The sequence below is a fragment of the Hyperoodon ampullatus genome (genome assembly GCF_949752795.1).
Source record: "Hyperoodon ampullatus genome assembly, chromosome: 15".
NCBI lineage: Eukaryota > Metazoa > Chordata > Mammalia > Artiodactyla > Ziphiidae > Hyperoodon > Hyperoodon ampullatus.
The window spans coordinates 36,073,185-36,094,525 of record NC_136928.1 but is presented as its reverse complement, the minus strand read 5'-3'; the positions used below and the strand labels follow the sequence as shown (position 1 = coordinate 36,094,525).

Genomic DNA, 21,341 nt, shown 5'->3' with positions numbered 1-21,341 from the left:
ATCTAAATTTGTTGACTCAAAATAAAATCTTACAGGCCTTCAGTAATTTTTATTTTCAGCTTCTATTAATAATATATTTGTATTGTTTTCTATCATTTGTTTGATTTCTATAGGATAACTTTAAAAGTTATGAATTTTATAGGGAAACTTCAATGAGAATTTTAAAATCATGATACAAATGAGAAATTTTATTCTGAATATTTTTTCCTGGGAAGAAACAGTTTCATGTACACTTAGGTACAATCTCTATGTTCTCTAAACCACCATTTTGTGTGAATATTTTTTTAAATTTATTTATTTATTTATTTTTGGCTGCGTTGAGTCTTCATTGCTGCACGCAGGCTTTTTCTAGTTGCGGGGAGCAGGGGTTACTCTTTGTTGCGGTGCATGGGCTTCTCACTGTGATGGCTTCTCTTGTTGCGAAGCACAGGCTCTAGGTATGCAGGCTTCAGTAGTTGTGGCTCGCAGGCTCAGTAGTTGTGGCGCACGGGCTTAGTTGCTCTGCGGCATGTGGTATCTTCCCAGACCAGGGCTTGAACCCGTGTCCTCTGCATTGGCAGCCAGATTCTTAACCATTGCACCATCAGGGAAGTCCCTGTGAATATGTTTTTAATGGTAGCCTCAATTTCTTTTTTTAAAAGTGCAGATATTCTTTTTTTACTGTCACCAGATATCCTGATTTTTCATTCAATTTATTTATAAATGATAAGTGTTGTAAGACTGGCCTTATTGCTGTGCTATTAATCATACCATTGGGATCCCCATTTTGCTTATAGTGCTGTGCAGTGTCAGCTGGAATGCATTGTCTCATTCCAGTGTATATACAATCTCTTTTTACCTTTTCCTACACACATTATACATGCCATACTTGCAAACCACCTTCCATTGTGTATTGGATCTGTAGTTTACTTTCTGCCATGCTTACCTACTGGATTTTCAGTGGTTAGCCATAAAGATATATATATAATCTTATATATATCGTATAAATAATGTGTAATATTTTAAACACACACACAAAGACAAACATGCACTCTAATTCTGCTAAAATGCATTTAGAGTATTTCGACAGGTGTTAAGAAATGTGTAACATTTTAACTATTGAAAAGAATTCCTGTTCATTGTAAACCTGAAGTCAGTGAATGGAAAGAAAGTGGAAACCTATTCTTTTTTTTTTAAGACCATACTTCATTCAGATTTCTTTTGCTTTTTTTTTTTTTTTTTAATTTTTTATTTATTTATTTATGGCTGTGTTGGGTCTTCATTTCTGTGCGAGGGCTTTCTCTAGTTGCGGCAAGTGGGGGCCACTCCTCATCGCGGTGTGCGGGCCTCTCATTATCGCGGCCTCTCTTGTTGTGGAGCACAGGCTCCAGACGCGCAGGCTCAGTAATTGTGGCTCACGGGGCTAGCTGCTCCGCGGCATGTGGGATCTTCCCAGACCAGGGCTCGAACCCATGTCCCCTGCAATGGCAGGCAGACTCTCAACCACTGCACCACCAGGGAAGCCCTGGAAACCTATTCTTAAGGAAACCTGAGCTGTATGGGAGATCAATTTTTACTTTTCCCCTTCCCAGATAGTAATCCTTTTATCTAAGGTTAACAATACATATATAAACATTGAGTTAACCCACTCAGCATTACTGGTGAGTGGTAGTATAGATAGATTTCATTTAGCCAGGAAATAAAATGAATGGCACCTGTTTAACATCACGCAGGAGCCTGGCACTGTGTAAAGGGGTAATGAATATCCCACTGCATAACCCCAGGACCTGAAGTACCAATATCCAACCACAGTTCCAGACTTAGCTTCTTTTCATAGCAGTGCTGTCCATCTAGTCACTGGCTGGAGAGTCATCTGCCTCACTCTTCCTCTCCACAGTATCCTTCCCCCAACCACCCAATATCCAGTTTGTTTTCAAGTCATACCCACTCCCAGTTCTTTTATGATAGGTTAAGCTCTCCATACTACTTACCTGGAGGTTATAACAGTCTCCAACTTGGATTTCCTGCCTCCAGCCTTTGTGTGCTGGAGTCCAACATCTTACTCAGCAATCTCGCATGAAGGATGCTATCACATGGCTCCAGGGATTGCACTCCCATGTGCAATCCCTGGACCACTTTTTCTTTCACATATGAAGGCATATCAGAATGTAAGCAAGAGTGATATTTTAGGAATAATCCTGGAGCTACTCTAATTTATTAAAAAAAACAACAACATAGGCTTCAATACTTACATTACTAGTAATTATTTTATACATATTTCACAACTGATTACCATGAAACACTGTGGTAAGAAACTGCTTATATAGACTGCTCTGTTAAACAGCACATTGCTGATGATGTTTGAACACAAATGTCTCTCCATTCCTACCAAGTAAAATCTAAACTGCCTATCCTACCCTTCAATGCTCTCTGCAGTTTTACCTTTCAAGTCTTACCTCCCGTTATTTCCCTTTAAGTATGCTTGAGCAAAATAGAACTTTATACCATTCTTAGAACATAACCTATCCTTTCCTTCTCTCATGCCTGTAGTGCCCTTCCCTCAATTGTACTTTTTGAAATCCTGTACATTTCTGAAGACCCAATTTAAAGGTTAGTGCTTCCAAAAAATAATTCCTGGTGCTACTGGCAAAGAATAATCTTTTCCTCCCTTGAATTTGTTCTATACCTTATTTTTACCCCATAACACTTAACTGTCCTACATGGTATTATAGTCATTTGAATGTGTAACTTTAAGGTGGAATAAGTGTCTTATACAACTTGGTATCTCTTCAACATCTAGCAGTGTTTTGTAAATTGCACATCCAGCATATAGTAGAAGTTTCTTGAATAAATAAATGAATGAATGTTTAATTTTTTGTTTTCGCTCTATATTAATCCTGGTCAGTAGTAACCAATAAAGGCAGGTTGCAGCAACAAAGTACTGTACTCTTAAGAACTATTGGTAGTAAACTATCTCTGATAAGAGGAAGTGTTCTGAATACTTACTTGGCACTCAGGAAATATTTGTTAATTCATTTCCCTTTACTACAAAATTATTTAGAGAAGAATTTTTGAGGATAATGAAGATGAAGGTGCTGACTTTTATGAAATTAGTCAAGTAGTTGTACTAAGCACAGTTGATTAGAAAAGCTCTCTCAACTGATTGTACTTAAATAATATAGCCAAGTATAATACCTTAGAGATTTGAAAGCATTTAGCAGTGCTTTTCCCCTGGGGGCATTTCTCATTCTTTTTCTGTGTTGTATTTTTCTAAATGGCTTACATAGTACATAGGAAGTCTTCAATAAGTGTAAACTATTATTAATATTAATGCTTATAGTAAATATTTACTTGGGAAGCCCAGAATCAAACACAAAGCTCTACAGGGAAAAGGACAAATATTGAAGGTTTAAGCCAAAGCTATAGAATTTAGTATTTCTCAATTGTAATAACCTTTGGAACACCTCATTATTAATAAAAGTTGCCCTATGAAAAATAAACTGTAGAATACTAGGGATATTCTTCAACTCCCAGGGCTAGACAGATATTTCTCCAAAAGGTACATTGCCTATCAATAGCAAAATTTAAAGTTTAACTTCTAATATACAAGTCAAATTATTGCTATGAATTTTTAAATGTATAATATTCAAAATTACTTAACCAATTTTATCACTAGGGTTTAAAAAGGAAAAATATGTAATAGAAATCTTTTTTAAAATGATACCATTAATTAATTATGACCTAAGACGTTTTACTAAGTGTGTAAAAAAATAGTGTGACTACCTTATTCCCATGTATTTAATTTTGAATAACAAGTGTTTCTACCAGCTTTATGTCTTCCAAGATGTACTGTCTTAATTGTTTCTGAACTTTCTTTTGCATAAAGGTACTGTCTATTCTTGTCTCAATCTTGTCTCTTAATTCACCCATAATGCTTTTGATAATATTTCATTAATAGCACAAAAGCATTCAAGTCTTCATGCAAATGATTTAAATATAGCTACAAGTTTATAAAGAATGAGTTGTTTCTTTATACATTTATATCTAATAAATGATAAAAATGTGAAATTTAGAAACGTTATTTGATGACTTTGTTACCAAACCAACTATTTTTTAAAATATTTTTATTTGTTTGTTTGTTTGTTTTTGGCTGTGTTGGGTCTTCATTGCTGTACGCGGGCTTTCTCCAGTTGCAGCGAGCAGGGGCTACTCTTTTTTGCGGTGCGCGGGCTTCTCATTGTGGTGGCTTCTCTTGTTGCTGAGCACGGGCTCTAGGCACGCAGGCTTCAGTAGTTGTGGCACGCAGGCTCAGTAGTTGTGGCTTGTGGGCTCTGGAGCGCAGGCTCAGTAGTTGTGGCGCACGGGCTTAGTTGCTCCACAGCATGTGGGATCTTCCCTGACAAGAGCTTGAACCCGTGTCCTCTGCATTGGCAGGCGGATTCTTAACCACTGTGCCACCAGGGAAGTCCCCCAACTTTATTTTTGTGTACTGTTATTAGAGATTACCAGTAGATTACATTTTAAAACATAGGGATTCAAGGAGCTCAGTGATTCAGAGACAGCATGTGACAAATTGTCAAAATTTTTGCATCTGCTTTGATGTGACAATTCATCTTTGACATATGAATGTAAAATATGTTAATCCAACAGTGAAAAAGTAGCTTAAAACTGATTTCTTAACTTGCTCATCTGTGTCATACCTGACTTTGAACTGTCATTACAATACTAATTTTTTTCCTTAGTGTTTCTAACAAATGATATAAAATAGAAATAATATACTAACATTATTGCTACATTTTCCTACAGATGAAAATGATAAAGTTGAGATAGATACTAACGAGGAGATTTCCGAAGGCTTTGTTGTAGGAGGTGGAGATGAACTTACTAACTTAGAAAATGACCTTGATACTCCCGGTAATTTCAAATTATAAATACTTTGTGTCCTGCTGCATGGCAAACTCTTATATTTTTATTATAACTGTTTATTAACTATTAAAACTGTTATATTTTTATTATTATCTCACTAATAATGATAATAAGTTCTTTTAGTAGTTTTATTATATCTTACGCCCTCACAAATCATTTAGCTAAATCCACTTTCCATCAATTTTATGTTATTATTTTGTTTTAGGCTTAATGTTAAAATTAGCAATAAAATTGAAATAGCAAATTTTAGTTTTTCTCTTATTACTAAGATTCACTTTTATATTTTATGTTATATGGGACAATTTGTAGACATTTTATGATTGGTTCCCTTCTCAGCCTAAATATTTTGTTGTGATGTTGTAAGGTATAGATGTAGTACCTATGGAATGCTTCAAATGTAAATCTAAACCATGGATCAGATTTTCTGATTTGGTTTGGAATTGATAGTCTTAGTGGTAATATTATTTTATAAATTTTGTGCTTACCTTAAATATTTAAATATTACTACTAATAAATTATTTTATACATAATAACTGATCACAATAAAACTCTTTGAAAACTGCTTATATAGATAACTTAAATTCATCTCATATTGTATATCAATAAATATTATACCGATAATCACATTTGCAATTGAACTTCTGGGTTATTGTATAAAATATAAAGATACTTGCTGATGGTTAAGTAGATGAATGTTCCATATGCACTACCTTTATAAGTCAGCAGCAGGTAGCTTTGTTTATGTGAGAGGTTCCATAAATACTTATTGAATTGAATTCTTATAGCAATAAAAAGTCTTTGGCAATCTCTTTAAACTTAAAGGTAAGAAAGTGAAATCCCTAATATTTATCTTTTCCTGTAAAAAGCTACAGGGAGGGAGAGCAGGTATTCTTCCCAGCCCTGGCATGTCCCTACAATGCTAACTTGCTTTGTTTCTTCCCTATTTAAAATCATGCTGTTACTTCTCCAAGGAACAATCAAACATGGTCTTCCTAACTATAGAGAGCACCCCAAAAAATCTGTGTCTTTTGTCAGTAGCTCCTTCATGGTCTAGTATTAAATAATACTTTTACTAGATACGGGTCAGTATATTTATAATTGTACAAGTCCAGGAGAATGCTGATATTTAAGGAAACTTAAAAAAAATGTAACCCCAAATTAAGACTGTGTTTTACTTATTTCTATTTAAAATACTTTAGAACTTGGGTAAGTTTGATTTTTCTTTTTGAAAAAAATTTTTGTTGTTGCTTACCCACCCTCTCACCACAACCACCATCAAAGTTCTTAGTAGAAACCAGTATCATCTCTTTACCACCAGGGCATCCAGAAGTACAGAATTAAAGCCTTAACATTTGATTCATGGAAGTATAAAATCAGTGACAATAAGTGGTACATATTTCCTGATTTAACAGTAGATTAAGAAGACAGGAGAAATTAGCCCTTTCTTGGGTAAGGTAAAGATAATTTTCTAGCTTTAGTTATAGCAACTTTGTGGGATATTTTAATGTATTTAAAGGTTGGTTAATATTAGGCCTAACAGGCTTGATTCTTGTCCTTCTTAAAAACAACTCTTCCTACTTTTTGTATACCTAAAAAGAAAACACATCTCAGTCTTCCTGTTTTTGGAGTTAACTAATATATTGTTTACAACTCTCCAGCATGCCAGTAAGTGTTGGCGAGTGCATAGGACAGACTTTCCAATTCAGACTATGGTTTATTTCATGGCAGTAAGAAATAGGAATGCAAACTGGAATCTGGAAGCATGTAGCATACATTATGATTTTTTATCCTGGCTTTATTTTCCCCCAAATTCTTTTTTTAATATGTATATAAAAGTCATAATTTTTTAATAATAAGTTGTTTAATCTTTATCTTGATTTGACCATAGTTCATCAGATATTGTTTAAAAGAGAAGCCTGACAATATAAACTGACCAATTTGCATGAAAGTAATGATAATAGCATTTATTAAGAGTCTTACAATTAGAAAACTTATTAATCTTTATGAAAAATATCATTCATCAAATGGTTGGCATGTCTTTTATAATCATTTTACTAAAGAGTTGCTTTGAGTGAATTTGTTTAAATAGAATTATTTGTTTCCATTTGCTTCTGAACTATTTTATTAAAAAAAGATTAATTTACTTGCTAAAAATAATTTGAAATTGTTTATTTTTAAAGTTATAGCCATTTTTAATTTATTTTAGATTTCTATCCCTATTTCATACATTCCAAAATGTGATAATCTTTATTGTACTTCTGCCCTCTAATTAGAAGGTATTTGTAAACATATACCCTGTTTCAACGCTGGGTATATATGTGTACCCATAAACATTGGAACACTGGATTCTAACAGTGTGTACATGACTGTCTAAGGTCATCTTAAGAACTTAATATGGCATTATATGTCTAAATTTAATATACTAGAAAATTGAAACAATAAAATAATATAATTTATAATCAAATGTGTTATCTCTTTTAAATACCTACTTTGTAATACCTTGTTTTATTATGTACAACCTATACAGTTGCTAATATAAATATATACATCAAATATGGGCTTAGATTTTCAGGTAAGCATAGCTGCTATTAACTATAGAATAACTAAATAGTCTTTAGGATGTTGACTATATTCTTTAAGGGGACTGATTTTGGGGAAAAGTACATATATATGCATCATACACACACACACACATATACACACACACCCCAGAATATATGCTAAGAGATGAGATTTTATTTATTCCCACCACAAAAAAGAAATGATAATTTTGTGACATGATAGAAGTGTTAACTAATGCTATGGTGGTAATCATATTGAAATATATAAATGTATCAAATCAACACATTGTACATCTTCAACTTACACAATGTTACATATCAATTATGTCTCAATTTTTAAAAAGGGAATGTAGTCAATATCCCTAAAGACTACTTAGTTATACTATAGTTATATGGTATGTAGTATAGTTTATGTATACATACATACATATATATATAAAGAGTTCTGCTCTTTTTTTCAATATAGTAATATTTTTATGAAGTCCTTTAAATTGATAGCTTACACATCTAAATGCATCTCATACAGTTATTCATAGTATTTGCATATTTAACAGAACAAAACACTAAGTTGGTGGACTTGAAGCTGAAGAAACTCCTAGACACTCAGCCACAGGTGGCAAATTCACCTTCCAGCGCTGCTCACAAAGCTATAACTGAAAGTTCAGAGCAAGACATTAAGGTAAATCTTACTTGTTTAAAATATTTGACTTAGTATCTGTGTGTTCTAATTTCCACTGGCACTTCATAATCCTAAAGTCAGTTTCTTACCAAATTCTTCACATTAAGATTAAGATATACAAATTTTTATTAAATAGCCAATAAATTAAATACCAGTATGGTAATCAGTATTCAGGTACTGTTTTTCAGAGAAACTACTACTTTAAGTTGATATGTCAAAAAATAATAATAATAATAATAATAAGTTGATATGTCAGTAAAACTAAAAACTATTCTTGACTTCGGTATGCATTTGTATTTTGCTAACGAGAATATTGCTAAGAGAATTCTAGCATATTCTATCATCTTCAGCCTTTGACCTGTTAAGATAAATTAATTCCTGAAGATGGTATGTGATTGAATATACATTTTTAAGATACTTGCATGTGCTTTGTGCCAATATAAATCTTACCTTGTGTAAGATTTTAGCCAAAATGCAACATTATAAGATGATGATGATAATGATGATGATTTGTAGTATTTATATTATCCCCACTCAAGCCATCCCCCCTTTTCCTTGCACTGTATCATTAATATTTCTCTAGCTTTAGGGTATTTCTAGTCTTGTATAACTTTTTCACCCACCTGCGGACTATGGGGACTGCCCTGCTGACTGAAAGGATTTCCTTCCCCTGACACAGAGATGCTTTGAAGTCCCAAAACAATGACTTTCATTGCTTTTCCCTTATACTGTCGGTTTCTATAAATTGGTGATGAAAGTGTGTGGCAGCACCAGAGGACTTTTGGTCACTGTCTTTGAACAAAAGGAAGCTTGGATCAGGTCTGATTTTTTGCGTTCAATTTAGCTTTCTGCACTGGATTTAATGCAGAATGGAGCTGGACTAAGAATAATACAATGGATTGAAAAGGCTAACTGAATTAGTGGGTTTAGAGGAATACATTTGTAAAGTGGCAGAAGTCCCTAGTCATAAAAAGGTTTCTTAAGATGGGATTTGCTGGCTAATCGCACTGATATTTTAGCATGTTGCCAGACCTCAAAAAATTTAGCCGTGTTTATTTTGGTAAAGACTTAAGTTTTAGACTATTGGGCAGTTATTATGATAACAGTAGAATACACACTTTTCTTAAACAAACAAACAAATAAACAAAAGCCATAATTGTTTCTATCCTAGCTACATAACTAGCATATTAATAGCATGATACTAATAATAAATATATAACTTAAAAAAATAAAACAGAGGTATTTTCATTCTCAAGATTTAATTATCTAAGTAGATGCAGTTGTTTTTGCTTTCCAAAAAGCTCTTAAATGTAGTTATTTTCAAACTTATTCCAACAAAATGTGTGCTTTAAACAGCTTGTCTTTGTATGGATCTTTTTAGTTAAGATTTTTAAAATGGTGCTTATAAAGAACATATAGAGTCCATCTGTTCTCTTGAAGCTTTCAGCATTGATTTGGGGTTTTATTTTTTTAATAAAATGCAGTTTACACATTTATAAATGAGGCATTCTGTGTTTGTGGAAAAGGATAAACTGTTACCTTCCCTTGAGGATTCTGTATCCCAGGCCTCCTTGAGGCTAGAGAATAGGCCATTGGAGGACTCCCTCATTACTGATTGTCTCAATGCAGAGGAAGGGCAAAGTCTTGGTAGCTTTTGATAACCAGTTTCAGCATTCAGCAGGCTTAGCTATTAGTCATGCATCTTAGCCTTTCCCTATTTACTTTCAAAACACTTAATAAAAATAATAAAGATTAGGTATAAAATGAAATATTTGTTTGGTACACAGCACCACGGTATCTGCGGCTTCCACACACTGCAGTGGTTCAGTCTTCTGGGATATTTCTTGTTGATAGAACCATTTGAATTTGTTACCAGTATTAACATAGGAAGCTCTGGAAAAGATAATTGTAGTTTCCTTAGCTGTAAAGGGCTTACTTACAAATCTGGCTTTGGAAAGTTATAGCTGATGAAATGCAGTTCAGTAGGGTAGTGTTATAATCCTACCTTTTAGCCTTCATGCAGCATTAGTGGTTTATCTCAATGGGCATAAAATTAGAAACTAGTTCTTCTTGTCGTACAAGTCTGTGGGACTGTACAAACAGATGGGGCAGAATAGTGGGGCTGGGGTGGTGGGGCGGTGGTAGACAGAGGCAATGTGGCTTTTAAATGATACATATCAGAAGAAGACATGGGGGTTCACAGTATCTAATGAATCACAGTTATCGAGAATGATCCTCCATTTAAACCATGTCTCCCAAAGGTTTCAGTTACAGGCAACAGACCTTGCCGTTGAGCTATTTAGAACATCTCTTTATAGTCCTTTTTTCTTTCAAAACGTTTCTAAATTGGCATTATCTTAAATCAGTAAAACTTGTTTTACTAATGTGTAATTTCACATTTATAAGATCAGGACTCTCTTACCACATTTGTTTCACTTTTAGAATGGCACAGAAGATCTCCGGACTGAGCGATTACAAAAAGCAACAGAACGATTTAGAAATCCTGTTGTGTTTAGCAAGGATTCTACAGTAAGAAAAACTCAACTTCAGTCTTTCAGTCAATATGTTGAGAATAGACCAGGTAGGAACACTTTTTTAAACGTTTTCCCATCTTATGATTTAACTATATATATATGGAAGCTGATAATGTAAATCCACACTTCAATACACAAATATCAAGCTTTATAATAATTTTACATGTCTTTCCCTTTTTTTTAAGAGATGAAAAGGCAGAGATCAATACAGGAAGATACAAAGAAAGGAAATGAGGAGAAGGCAGCAATAACTGAAACTCAGAGGAAGCCATCAGAAGATGAAGTGCTTAATGTATATTAATTTTTTGTGTGGTTTCATGATTGCTGATAATTCCAAACTGTATGTGGAAATAGTGCCTTTATTTGTTAAAATGAGATGTTAGGTTTTTTAAGATGTCAATCTCCAGTGCATTCAAAGCAGAGTGAGAGGGGTGCACTGTTGAATTAGTCTGCAGTGTGGTGATAATTGTCAGATAAAAAAAATGAATTTTTCAGAGTTCCACAGCCCCAGCTTCCTTGAGACATTTCCATCAGGGCACTTCCCATAAAGAGATTCCAGTATTGATCTACTGGGAGGATTTTAATTATTACAATAGCAGATACCGCAGAGCTGCAGTTAGAGGGAAAAGTCACATGAGACCTGCTAGAATTTCTCAGCCAACCCATTTTGTTGGCTTGGGTTAATGGGTGTTCAACCTTTCCATTATCCAGATCAGCCGTGAATTACTAGCTGAATGATGTTTGCATTAATATAATATATATGGTAATTTCTTCACTTAATTAACGGGGAGGTTCAGCTCAGTAGGGGTATGGGCTGATCATGTGTAAAATTGATTTGTGAGGGAAATATTTGATAGACCGCAGGGAGAAAGCTGCTTTTGATGGACAGCTGCGGGACAGAAGCAGGAAGAACAAGTTTTAACTTGAATTTTTGTCTGGAAGCATTACTCTCTTTAATGGTGCTACTTTTTTATTATTATTATTATCTCCAGTTTGTGTAAATATTTTCTTTGTTTTTACTGTTAAAATTGTCTATTATGGATTTTAAAATCCTTGCAAATGTAGTCAGAGTTACAAACTACATTTTAGAGCTGTAAAAACTTCTCATTTTAAGTTCTCATTTTAAAGTTGTTTTACTAAAACCTGGCACATCTTAATACATAGAAGAGCTAACTGGTATATCCTGATGAAATATTTGGTATAATTTATAAGATACAGAATATTTGAGTATACTATATACTCACACTAAAGAAATCTGACTATAAACTTTGTTACTATTTTTAACTGAACCAATCAGTACAAGCAATGAAGTTTATGTGTCACTTAGCACTTCTGTTTTCTTATATATTTGTTACTTTTACTATGTTTGTTTTGTCCCTCTGGATGGAAATGAGAATAGTCCTTTTTGAAAATGCTCTGCTGTCTGACAGGTAGATACAAAAAGCATTCACCAGATTCCAGATTTTAAACCTACCATTAGCATTTATTCTGTTGTTATAGTTTTTCTGTTTTATTTCATAGTGAGATGGGAGAATATCCACTTTGTATGAATCTTTTAAAAATACAATAACTTATTTGATCAGTCTATCCTGAGACATTATCAGTTTCATGATTTTTTAAAATATTTCAGCTTAAGTTTGTCAACTACCATAGTCAGTTTAACAATAAGCTGGTTTAAATTGAGTTCATGTGTGAGTACAGTTTACTGGTTCCAAAGATGTTATACATATGGTTAGACAGGTTTGTTCATTATGAGAATTCCAAAATATCCTTGTAAATAACATAATTCTTGATTTTGTTTCTTGTTTAAGGGGTAACGAAAGATAATTCCTCATGGCTTCTTAGAGATTAATATGCTTCTGGGTAGGGAAGGGATTTGACACAAGAATGTTGTTCACATTTATTTCTCTGAATAAATATTGTAAGTGCTGATATTAGTAGTGGTAGTGGTGAGAATAATCACTTAAGCAGTTCTTCAGTATTTCTCTGCTACTTAGGAAACTAACCCCTAGAAATGCCACAAGACAAACAAGCATTCCAAAGGAAGCTATAATTAATCAGTTTGGTACTATACCATGAATAACCCTGCCCCCTAACGATTTCAATTTGTAATAGGGAAATAAAACGTAAGCCTATATTGGTACTTTATAATAGAACTGCTACTTCAAGTAAAACTTCTAAGGATAATTTTTTTTAACATGCTTGGTTGTAAAAAGTAAAATTTCAGGTTGAAATCCAAATTTGGTTAAATGGAAGATTAACCAAATCAGTGTACTGGTGGCATTAGATCCAGTGTAGCAAGGTTTGAAACCACCTGTCAAGTTAGAATTCGCAGCTACAATAATTAGTAATACATCAACAGAATGACATGTTAAAGTACAGAAGCCAGCTGGAGGGGAAACTGGAGATATTAGAAACTTCTCTTTTATCATTTTTTTAAAATACTTTAAATAGTATAGTTACTATGAAAAGAAGAAATGTATCTTTTTAGTTTTATATTTTTGTAAGAACAAATCTGATTTTTTTCAGGATAGATTCTTTAAGAAGCAATTCCTTAGTTAAATTCCATTTTTATATATTACACTTTTGAATTAAAGATGTCATTGGTGTTTGTTTTGACAGTCACCAAGGGAAAATTATCTTCTATCCTTGTCCATGCTTAAATCACTCTGACTCAACTCTAAGGAGAATTTTTTCTTACTTAGTGTTAACTTTTTAAATCTGACAAATCTGGGTGTTAAATTATAAATATAATACTAAACAGCCAAGATTTTCTCTATTTACAAAAGTTTTGTAATATATGTAATACATATGAAAATTTTTTGAATCACAGGGCGTTGCTTTTAGGTACTAAGAGTGATACTAAGGGCGTATTTGGTTCTCTAGGTAAGTGCTTTACTAAGTGTTTGTAGAAAGGAAAAATGCAACTTACAAGTGATTTTTTTTTTTTCTTTCCTGTTTGTTCTCGTTAACAGAAAGGGTTCAAAGACACCAGTCAGTATGTTGTAGGAGAATTGGCAGCACTAGAGAATGAGCAAAAGCAAATTGACACCCGTGCCGCGCTGGTGGAGAAGCGCCTTCGCTATCTCATGGACACAGGTACGGTGCCCAATTACACTGTAAACAGTTTTGGCAAATTGAGCGTTCACAAACTCTTATAGAGTTTTGGAAGTGTGAATCTTTGAAGCCTGAATGTTCAGCAGAACTGCCTTGAAAATAAAAAGGCTGCGATTTGCAGCCACCTCTCTGGGCCCTGGTGATAAGAGTGCCTTCATGGGAAGTGATAACTCGCCCTGATACCGTGTGAGCCAGCACTATTGAACAGTGTGCTCATCCATGCAGAGTTGGAATACACATCTGTGCCTCATTGATATGCCACTGCTTAAAAAAAAAAAGTAAGATCTTCACTGTTCTACTGATTCATTGGGAAAAAAAAAAGATTTGGCCAGCTAAAGCCATGTACTGCATGAAACAGAGTACTATGCATAGGGGACATCTCCACGGACTAGATCACTGAAATTTGAGAATACTATCTGGTTACTGATGCTCCACAATTTTTTTTCAAGAGAACTGGTTTTTAAAAGTCTGTAATACTTTGTGTCACAGTTGCATTTGAAAGGATTAAGGTATATAGGAAGGTTTGTAAAAATGGTTTAGAGCAGCAAGTTAGCTCCTAACCAGAGGGTAGATTGGCATTTAATGCTGACTGCCAATAGTGATTGAATAGATCTAAGTGTACAGTAAGCTATTGGAAAAAAAAAAAAAACTGTATGTGTGTATATTTTAAAGAAACATATATTTCTTTAAAATATATGTCTATACATATATATTTCTTTAAAATCCTGCTCCTACAAAAGGGGTAAAAATGGGAAATACATTCGAATCATTCATGCCAAATTAAAAGTACACTATATTAAGTAAAAAAATGTCAAAATGTAAGTGGAAAATCTATTCCTTTAATCTAATTAATTGCTTTAATTTTATGGCAGTGTTAAAGTAGATTAGTAAAGTAGATTAGTAAATTAGTAGTAGATTAGGATTGGAAAGCTTTCTTGAACTTTTTCTTCTCTATTTGCCAAAGATGTATTTATAATTAAAGAACTCCTCCAGAAATAAGCATTTATATGGGACATTTGAAAATTGCCTGCATTAGTGAAATCAGAACATACTAGAATGTGAAGAGACCTTTGGCTTTATCTGGCTGGATTGGTTTCAAGCTGTGTTCTGTGGAGACTTTAGGGCTTCTTGAGAGACACCTTTGGTCTGGTAAGACAATAAGGGAGCAAGCAGATAGACCTCTAGGTTTCTTACCTTACTTCAAACAGAGTAGCTCTGAGTTTATTTATCTGAAATAGCGGGCTTCTTGGATGAGTTCATTTAAAGAAAAGGTTCTACTGGTTAAAATTTAAAACAAAACAAAAAAAGGTTCTTTTTACTTTTTGAAAACTATTACCTAAACTTCTCATTATACAGAGGAGACAGAGGCACAGGAAAAGCTCAGTGCCACACAGATCAGTAAGTGGCTGACCTTCAGCTAGCATGCAAGTCACCAGAACCCTATTATACCATACGCTATTATACCTGCTATGCCAAATTACCTAAAACATGTTTATCATTGCCCTAACAAGTTACATGTATGCTCATTCATATACATAGACTTTTGTGTGGATTCAACAGATATGCCATAAACCAACATATGGCTTCACACTTGCATTTTTCCTTTGGTCTCTGAAGGTTTTTGAAAATATTATGTTAACTATATTAAAAATGTAAATACTAGGTAGTGTAATTTCTGTAATACATTTTTAAATTATTTCCTTTATATATTTTAAGGAGACTTTTTTTTTTTTAATTCTTCCAAGGAGAGCACCTTTCCTCTCTGTGTTGTATAAATTAGATGTTACTATAAAAGAGCCTTGTGTCACAAGAGAAAAACCTAGAAATTCTGTTTCCTTTCCTTCTTTCACACTTGGAGCCTGATGTATTGAGGGTTCTAACCAAAATAGACTCAAGTTCTCCTCCCCATACTACATATTACCAGTAAAGCTTTGTAGTGGCCCCAACTAGAGATCATTTATCATCTGAAAGACAGTCACGGACTACAGACTGATTCTAGAATCTCTTCAGGGCTTTATATTCCATACTACACAGGACAGAATCTAGTCTAGACTGGATCTGCTAGACTTGGTTCCCCAGCTTGATAAATGCCGAGAATCCCCCTGGATTGTATTGAACCTCCTCCAGCTCAAATAATGGTCTCCCAAGATTTGCCTAAAGCCTGGGTAACAACTGAAGTAAAAGATAAGGTGTTAGAAAGGGAAAGCATATATTTATTCATCCTTTTCCTTTTTGGGGTTCCCATACTTCCAACTTTTCATTTATTATAGAAGATAGTACCTTTTCTCTGGTATCTTAGAGTTTTTGTGTACTTTCTGAATCTCAGCCTTAGAATTAAGCAGAGCAGATAGCATCCATATTTTTACATGATAAAACTGAGCCTCAGATTGGGAAAATGGCTCATATAAGATGGCCTAATTACTAACGGCTGAGTTAGGGCTTGAACCCAAGTTTTTAGGTTTTCTAGCTATTGAGACAGTTCTCTTTTCCACTACGTCTTTTTTATAGCAAAAGCATACTTTATCAGCTATTTCAATTTTTATATACTTGTAGGTACTGACTATATACAATTTTTAATTGTATTGATTTGAAATTCATGTATAAAATTAACCATTTTAAAATGTACAATTCAGTAGCATTTACTACATTCACAGTATTGTACAATCACCACCACTATTTCCAGAGTTTTTCATCACCCTAAACAGAAACTCTGTACTCATTAATTCCTCATTTTCTCCTCTCATGGTCCCCTAGGACTCGCTAATCTACTTTCTGTCTCTCTGAAATTGTTTTATTCTAGATATTTCACATAAGTGAAATCAAACAATAGTTATCCTTTTGTATCTGGCTTCTTTCACTTATTATAATATTCTCAAGGTTCAACCATATTGTAATGTACCACTACTTTATTCCTTGTTGTGGTTAAGTAATATTTCATTGTATGTATGTGCCACATTTTGTGGAGTCATTCATCCATTGATGGACACTTGGGTTGTTTACACCTTCTGGCTACTATGAACACCGTCTAAAAGCATCTCTTTGAGTCCCTGTTTTCAGCTTTGGGGGTTATATACCTAGGATTGGAATTACTGGGTCGTATGCTAATTCTCTATTTTGTATTAAGGAATTGTACTCAATTTTAAATGGGTGTGCAGTTTATTTAGAAGTTGATTTGTGGAATTGAAGAATACATTTTCCAAAAGAAGCACTGTTATAAGCATCCACAGGCCAGACAAACCCACAAAAATCTATTAATTTAAAATGTAACTAAAATAATACTAATAGTTACATTAGACCTGAGTCCTAGGTTCCCAGGGTTTGAGCAGCTCTGGATTTTAAGCACCAATCCCTTTAACACTGAAGCTCTTGCATCTTGAGAGAGGATAGTAGGGACTGGATGGTGGCCTAGACTTCTGGGCATTTCTCCTGGCATGTTGGGAGAAGACTCTAGCAAGAAAGTAGCAAAGGATTGTAAGAGAGAGCCTCAGTGGGTTCTGCAGCAAGTGGGCCCCTGGGGAGGTATCAGGGATGAGAATGGCAATGACAGGGGAAGGGCTGGAAAGATCCCAACATTCATTTAGGGGAGAGGCATCTGTGTCAGAGTCAGCTCAGCTGTGGAGATTTATATGACTGGTCCCTTCTGAAATTGAGTAACCCTAAATTGGTGGTAGTTTGAATATTAAATAACAATACTGTGTGTGAGAGAGAGAGGGCACGCGAGTATCTTCTGCCATCCTGTCTTAGGATCTATAATATCCTCATGCAAATACTAGAGAACTTTTTTCCATCAGTTCTGAATGTTTTGTGGGTTTTGTTTTTGTTTTTCTTTTGTAATTGTTGCAGAGGAGGAATTTTTAAATTTCTAGCATCTAAAGTTTGTAACAGTTACTTCTTTGGGGACACTAAAGCTTATTAGTTAGAAATATGCATGTGTTCCAGGCTGACGTTTTGTATGTAAGTATAGGGCTAATTAATCTGTACCAGCAATGTTGTTACCCTTGCAAAAATGGAGTTTATAATGGAAATGTTCTTGGGCCCTTTTACTAAAGTGCTGCAAATAGTGTTACTATAATGAATGGTGTTTCTTTTCCATTCCTAATCTGTTTTCATTTGATGGTTATCAAACTTTCTTACTGTAGAACTGTAGTGTTTTAAACTAATGATTTGTGTTTTTCTTTAAGTGACAATATTTTATTTATATTTTGAGTGTAAACATTAAACATTCTGAGGGGAAAATTGCAATAAAATTGCATTTTCTGGCTTTATAACCTTTAAACACTGAATAAAATGATCATGATAACCTTCTTAAGTTCCTGGGCCACGAATACTGATTCCATAGCTTTTTGTAGACTAACCACTACAAAAACTTAGCAAATGACCATTTAAAAATATTAAATATACTCAGGGAAAAAAGAATGAAAAGAAATAACTTTCCTATACATTCCTCAGAATGTCTCTTTACCTCAACCTCTGAGGAGTCAAATGTGGTAAACATTAAAGCTGCTTTAAAGCAGGGAATTGGGCCCACAAAAAAAAAAAAAAAAAAAAAGTAAAAATTTTGACTTGTTACTGGGAATCTTTCTCTTTGAATCTCCAGAATTACCCATAATCTTTACCTAGAGATAACAATAATGGCCAATATTTATTACATGCTTCTTGTATGTCTGGCTTTATGGAAAATGCTTGACATACATTATTTCCTTGTCTCTCACAATGGCCCTATGTGATAGGTTCCATTTGATAACTGGGACTGTTAATAATCACATTTTTTAGTGAGGAAACTGAGGCTCAGAGAAGGAAGTAGCTTGCCCAATTCATATAGTTCTCAGGTAGTGGTACCAGGAGTCAAACCTAGTCTGAGGGCTCTGGAGCCCAGCTTCCAGACACCACATGACATGGTCTCTCCATCTCTCATTTAGAGGTGAACTTCTGGTTTCCCTGGGGTCTTATTACTAATTCTTTGTACCTTTTTATCACCATTTCATGATTTATAATTAGTAACTCAGAAGAAACAGATCAATATTCATTTAGCTTATGAAAAAAGTCACTTAACCAACCCATTTGGCCCATTAGAGCCCTAGCACACTCATGTTCCTCTTTTGTGTGCGGGCCTCTCACCGCTGTGGCCCCTCCCGCCGCGGAGCGCAGGCTCCCGACGCGCAGGCTCAGCAGCCACGGCCCACGGGGCTCAGCGGCCACAGCCCACTGGCCTAGCCGCTCCGCGGCATGTGGGATCCTCCCGGACCGGAGCACGAACCCGAGTCCTCTGCATCGGCAGGCAGACTCCCAACCACTGCGCCACCAGGGAAGCCCTCGTGTTCCTCTTAATATTATTTCTCTTCCCTGGACATCAGCATGTAATATACATGAAAATCAGGCTGTAAAACATCCTCATTTAGAATAATTAAAGAGATAAAACAAGCTTCTCTTCAAAAGAAACATCTAGCTCTTTGTTAATCTTTATAAGGCTCTGAAACTTGAGCATTATAGCCTTCAGAGAGTAGTTTTCAATCTAGGATCAGCTACTAATGAATACCTGAAGATGGTTTTCTGAGGTATGTTAAAAGTAAAACTAACTAAAACCTTAAGTGACTGACTTCTAAAATAATGTAATTATTTTTATATTAGCAGCTTACAACCTATGACACTGGATATGTATGTACATTTCCTATGTTAAAGCCTCTTAGTTTTACTCTTAAAAAATGTGATATAGATCTGTTTCAATATGAAAATGTCATCGCAGCTATTTAAAAAAAAGGGACAGTTTATCGGTACATTACAAGAGCTTATAGAAAATTAGTGCTTCAGTGGCATGAATACTGGTTCCATGTCACGTCTCTTGATTAGAGTCTAAATACTTAAAATTATTAGATTTCCAGAGGATTTTATACTTATGTTCCTGAAATACTTTATATGATCATAAAAGATTTGCTCTGTGAATGAGGAAGAAAACGGGCATGTGCAGAAGGTGTAAAAAAGAAAAAGCATTTGTGTGATCAAAGTATAGAGTAATATAATTCCAATCTCACTGATTTATTTTCCCTTCATAATGACCAACATTAAATGATTATAAAAACAGAGCTATCTTGTTATGATAACAATGTACCTTCTATGCTTCTGTGTATTCTATGAATTAAACAGATGGATTTTTGGATGCTGTGACTCCTAGATATTGAGTAAGTACAAACTTCAAAATACAACTCAAGTATTAAAAATCTTCCTAAGGGTCTTGTAACTATCTCATACTATGTGTATCTCTTCCTGGTTCTTTTATCTGTATTTTCTCATTTCTACCCCCAAAAAAACTTGCATTCTGAACTTTATTGCAATTATATATTTGGTCTGCATTTTTTAAATGTTTTTAATGATTAGACATAGGCTTATAAGTTCAGTTAGATATAAATTTAGTTATTAAATAGGCACTATTCACTGTTTGAGGCCCTGTAGATATCAGATAATGAACATGTTTATAGTGCTATGTAAGGATTAATTAAATAACAAAAACTCTATTGACCACCAATGCTAAATATAATTGAATTAGTAGAGCAGTAAAATAAGTGTGGACAAAATAAATATAGACAAGAGAATATGGGAAAGCTTCTGTAATGTTTTAGATTAATAGGCATGCAGAATTCTTCACATTTTTTATTACGTTGTCCCTAGATGAATTCAAAGTAATTGGGGTGGTTAATTTTATTTATACAGAGCCGTTCACAGCGCATTAAATAATAGAGATAATTGAACAAGAATTGTCAAGTGTGTACTGATATCAGACATATTACAGAAGGGAATGTGCATAAAACTTCATTTCTATGCAGCCATTGTTTATGGTAATTAAGTACACAGATTTATCCCTTGGTTGCCTTCCAAGCTTATGGCAACTGCTATTGTTGTGCTCCATTAATATGTAATCAGGAAATAGTTTAATTTTCTAATCTGCAGTTTGAGAATTCACTTTCTAACAACTCTTAATTACTGCATTGCCCTAATGATGCTCATGGTTATGAAAATTGAACCAATAAACTCAGTGGAAGAAGCCAGAGGGGATTATAATTCCAGAGGTGGTGCTTACTTAATAAACTTGTTATGCCTTCACCAGAGGGAGCTCACTGTCCTTCAAAAGCATTTAATTTTATATTTTAAAATTTGCATCTCCACTATGTAAGGAGTTAAAATATTTAAGGGGAGGTATTATTCTAAAATCTGTTAATGAAAAATGACATAATATTATCTTGGTGCCTTTAAAGCGTTTTAGTCTTAAAATTAATTATTTATGTAATAGGTCACAAAAGATGTACCTGTTGTTTTAAATTCACTTTCTAGTATTTATTTTGCTAACCACCCTGATTCATAGAAGTATATATGGGAGCTGTCTCTATGACATATTTGAGTAGCCTTTTGTTTTGACTGATGATCCCACTTTTGGCTCTATACATAGCTCCTGTCTTTTTTTCTCTTCTCTTTCTTCTTCTTCCCAATTTGACTGTAGAATTTTAATGGCTCACAGAAATTTTGTCAGGTTTATTTTCTGAGATGAAAGAGTTC

General features: G+C 34.2%; 1 protein-coding gene across 10 annotated transcripts in view; it reads left to right on the top strand.

Moving 5' to 3' along the window:
- The window catches only part of EHBP1 (EH domain binding protein 1), a gene marked incomplete at its 5' end in the record, with an annotated part of 340,841 nt that overhangs the window by 280,850 nt on the left and 38,650 nt on the right, over positions 1 to 21,341 (top strand). For 4 of the 10 annotated variants that reach the window (XM_079720385.1, XM_079720390.1, XM_079720383.1 and 1 more), the window contains 5 exons: positions 4,786 to 4,893; positions 8,021 to 8,145; positions 10,588 to 10,726; positions 10,865 to 10,971; positions 13,655 to 13,778. In XM_079720385.1, the coding sequence (XP_079576511.1) occupies positions 4,786 to 4,893; positions 8,021 to 8,145; positions 10,588 to 10,726; positions 10,865 to 10,971; positions 13,655 to 13,778 (603 nt within the window). The remainder of the gene's footprint in view (positions 1 to 4,785; positions 4,894 to 8,020; positions 8,146 to 10,587; positions 10,727 to 10,864; positions 10,972 to 13,654; positions 13,779 to 21,341) is intronic. The other 6 variants (XM_079720382.1, XM_079720389.1, XM_079720388.1 and 3 more) reach the window with 2 other exon arrangements.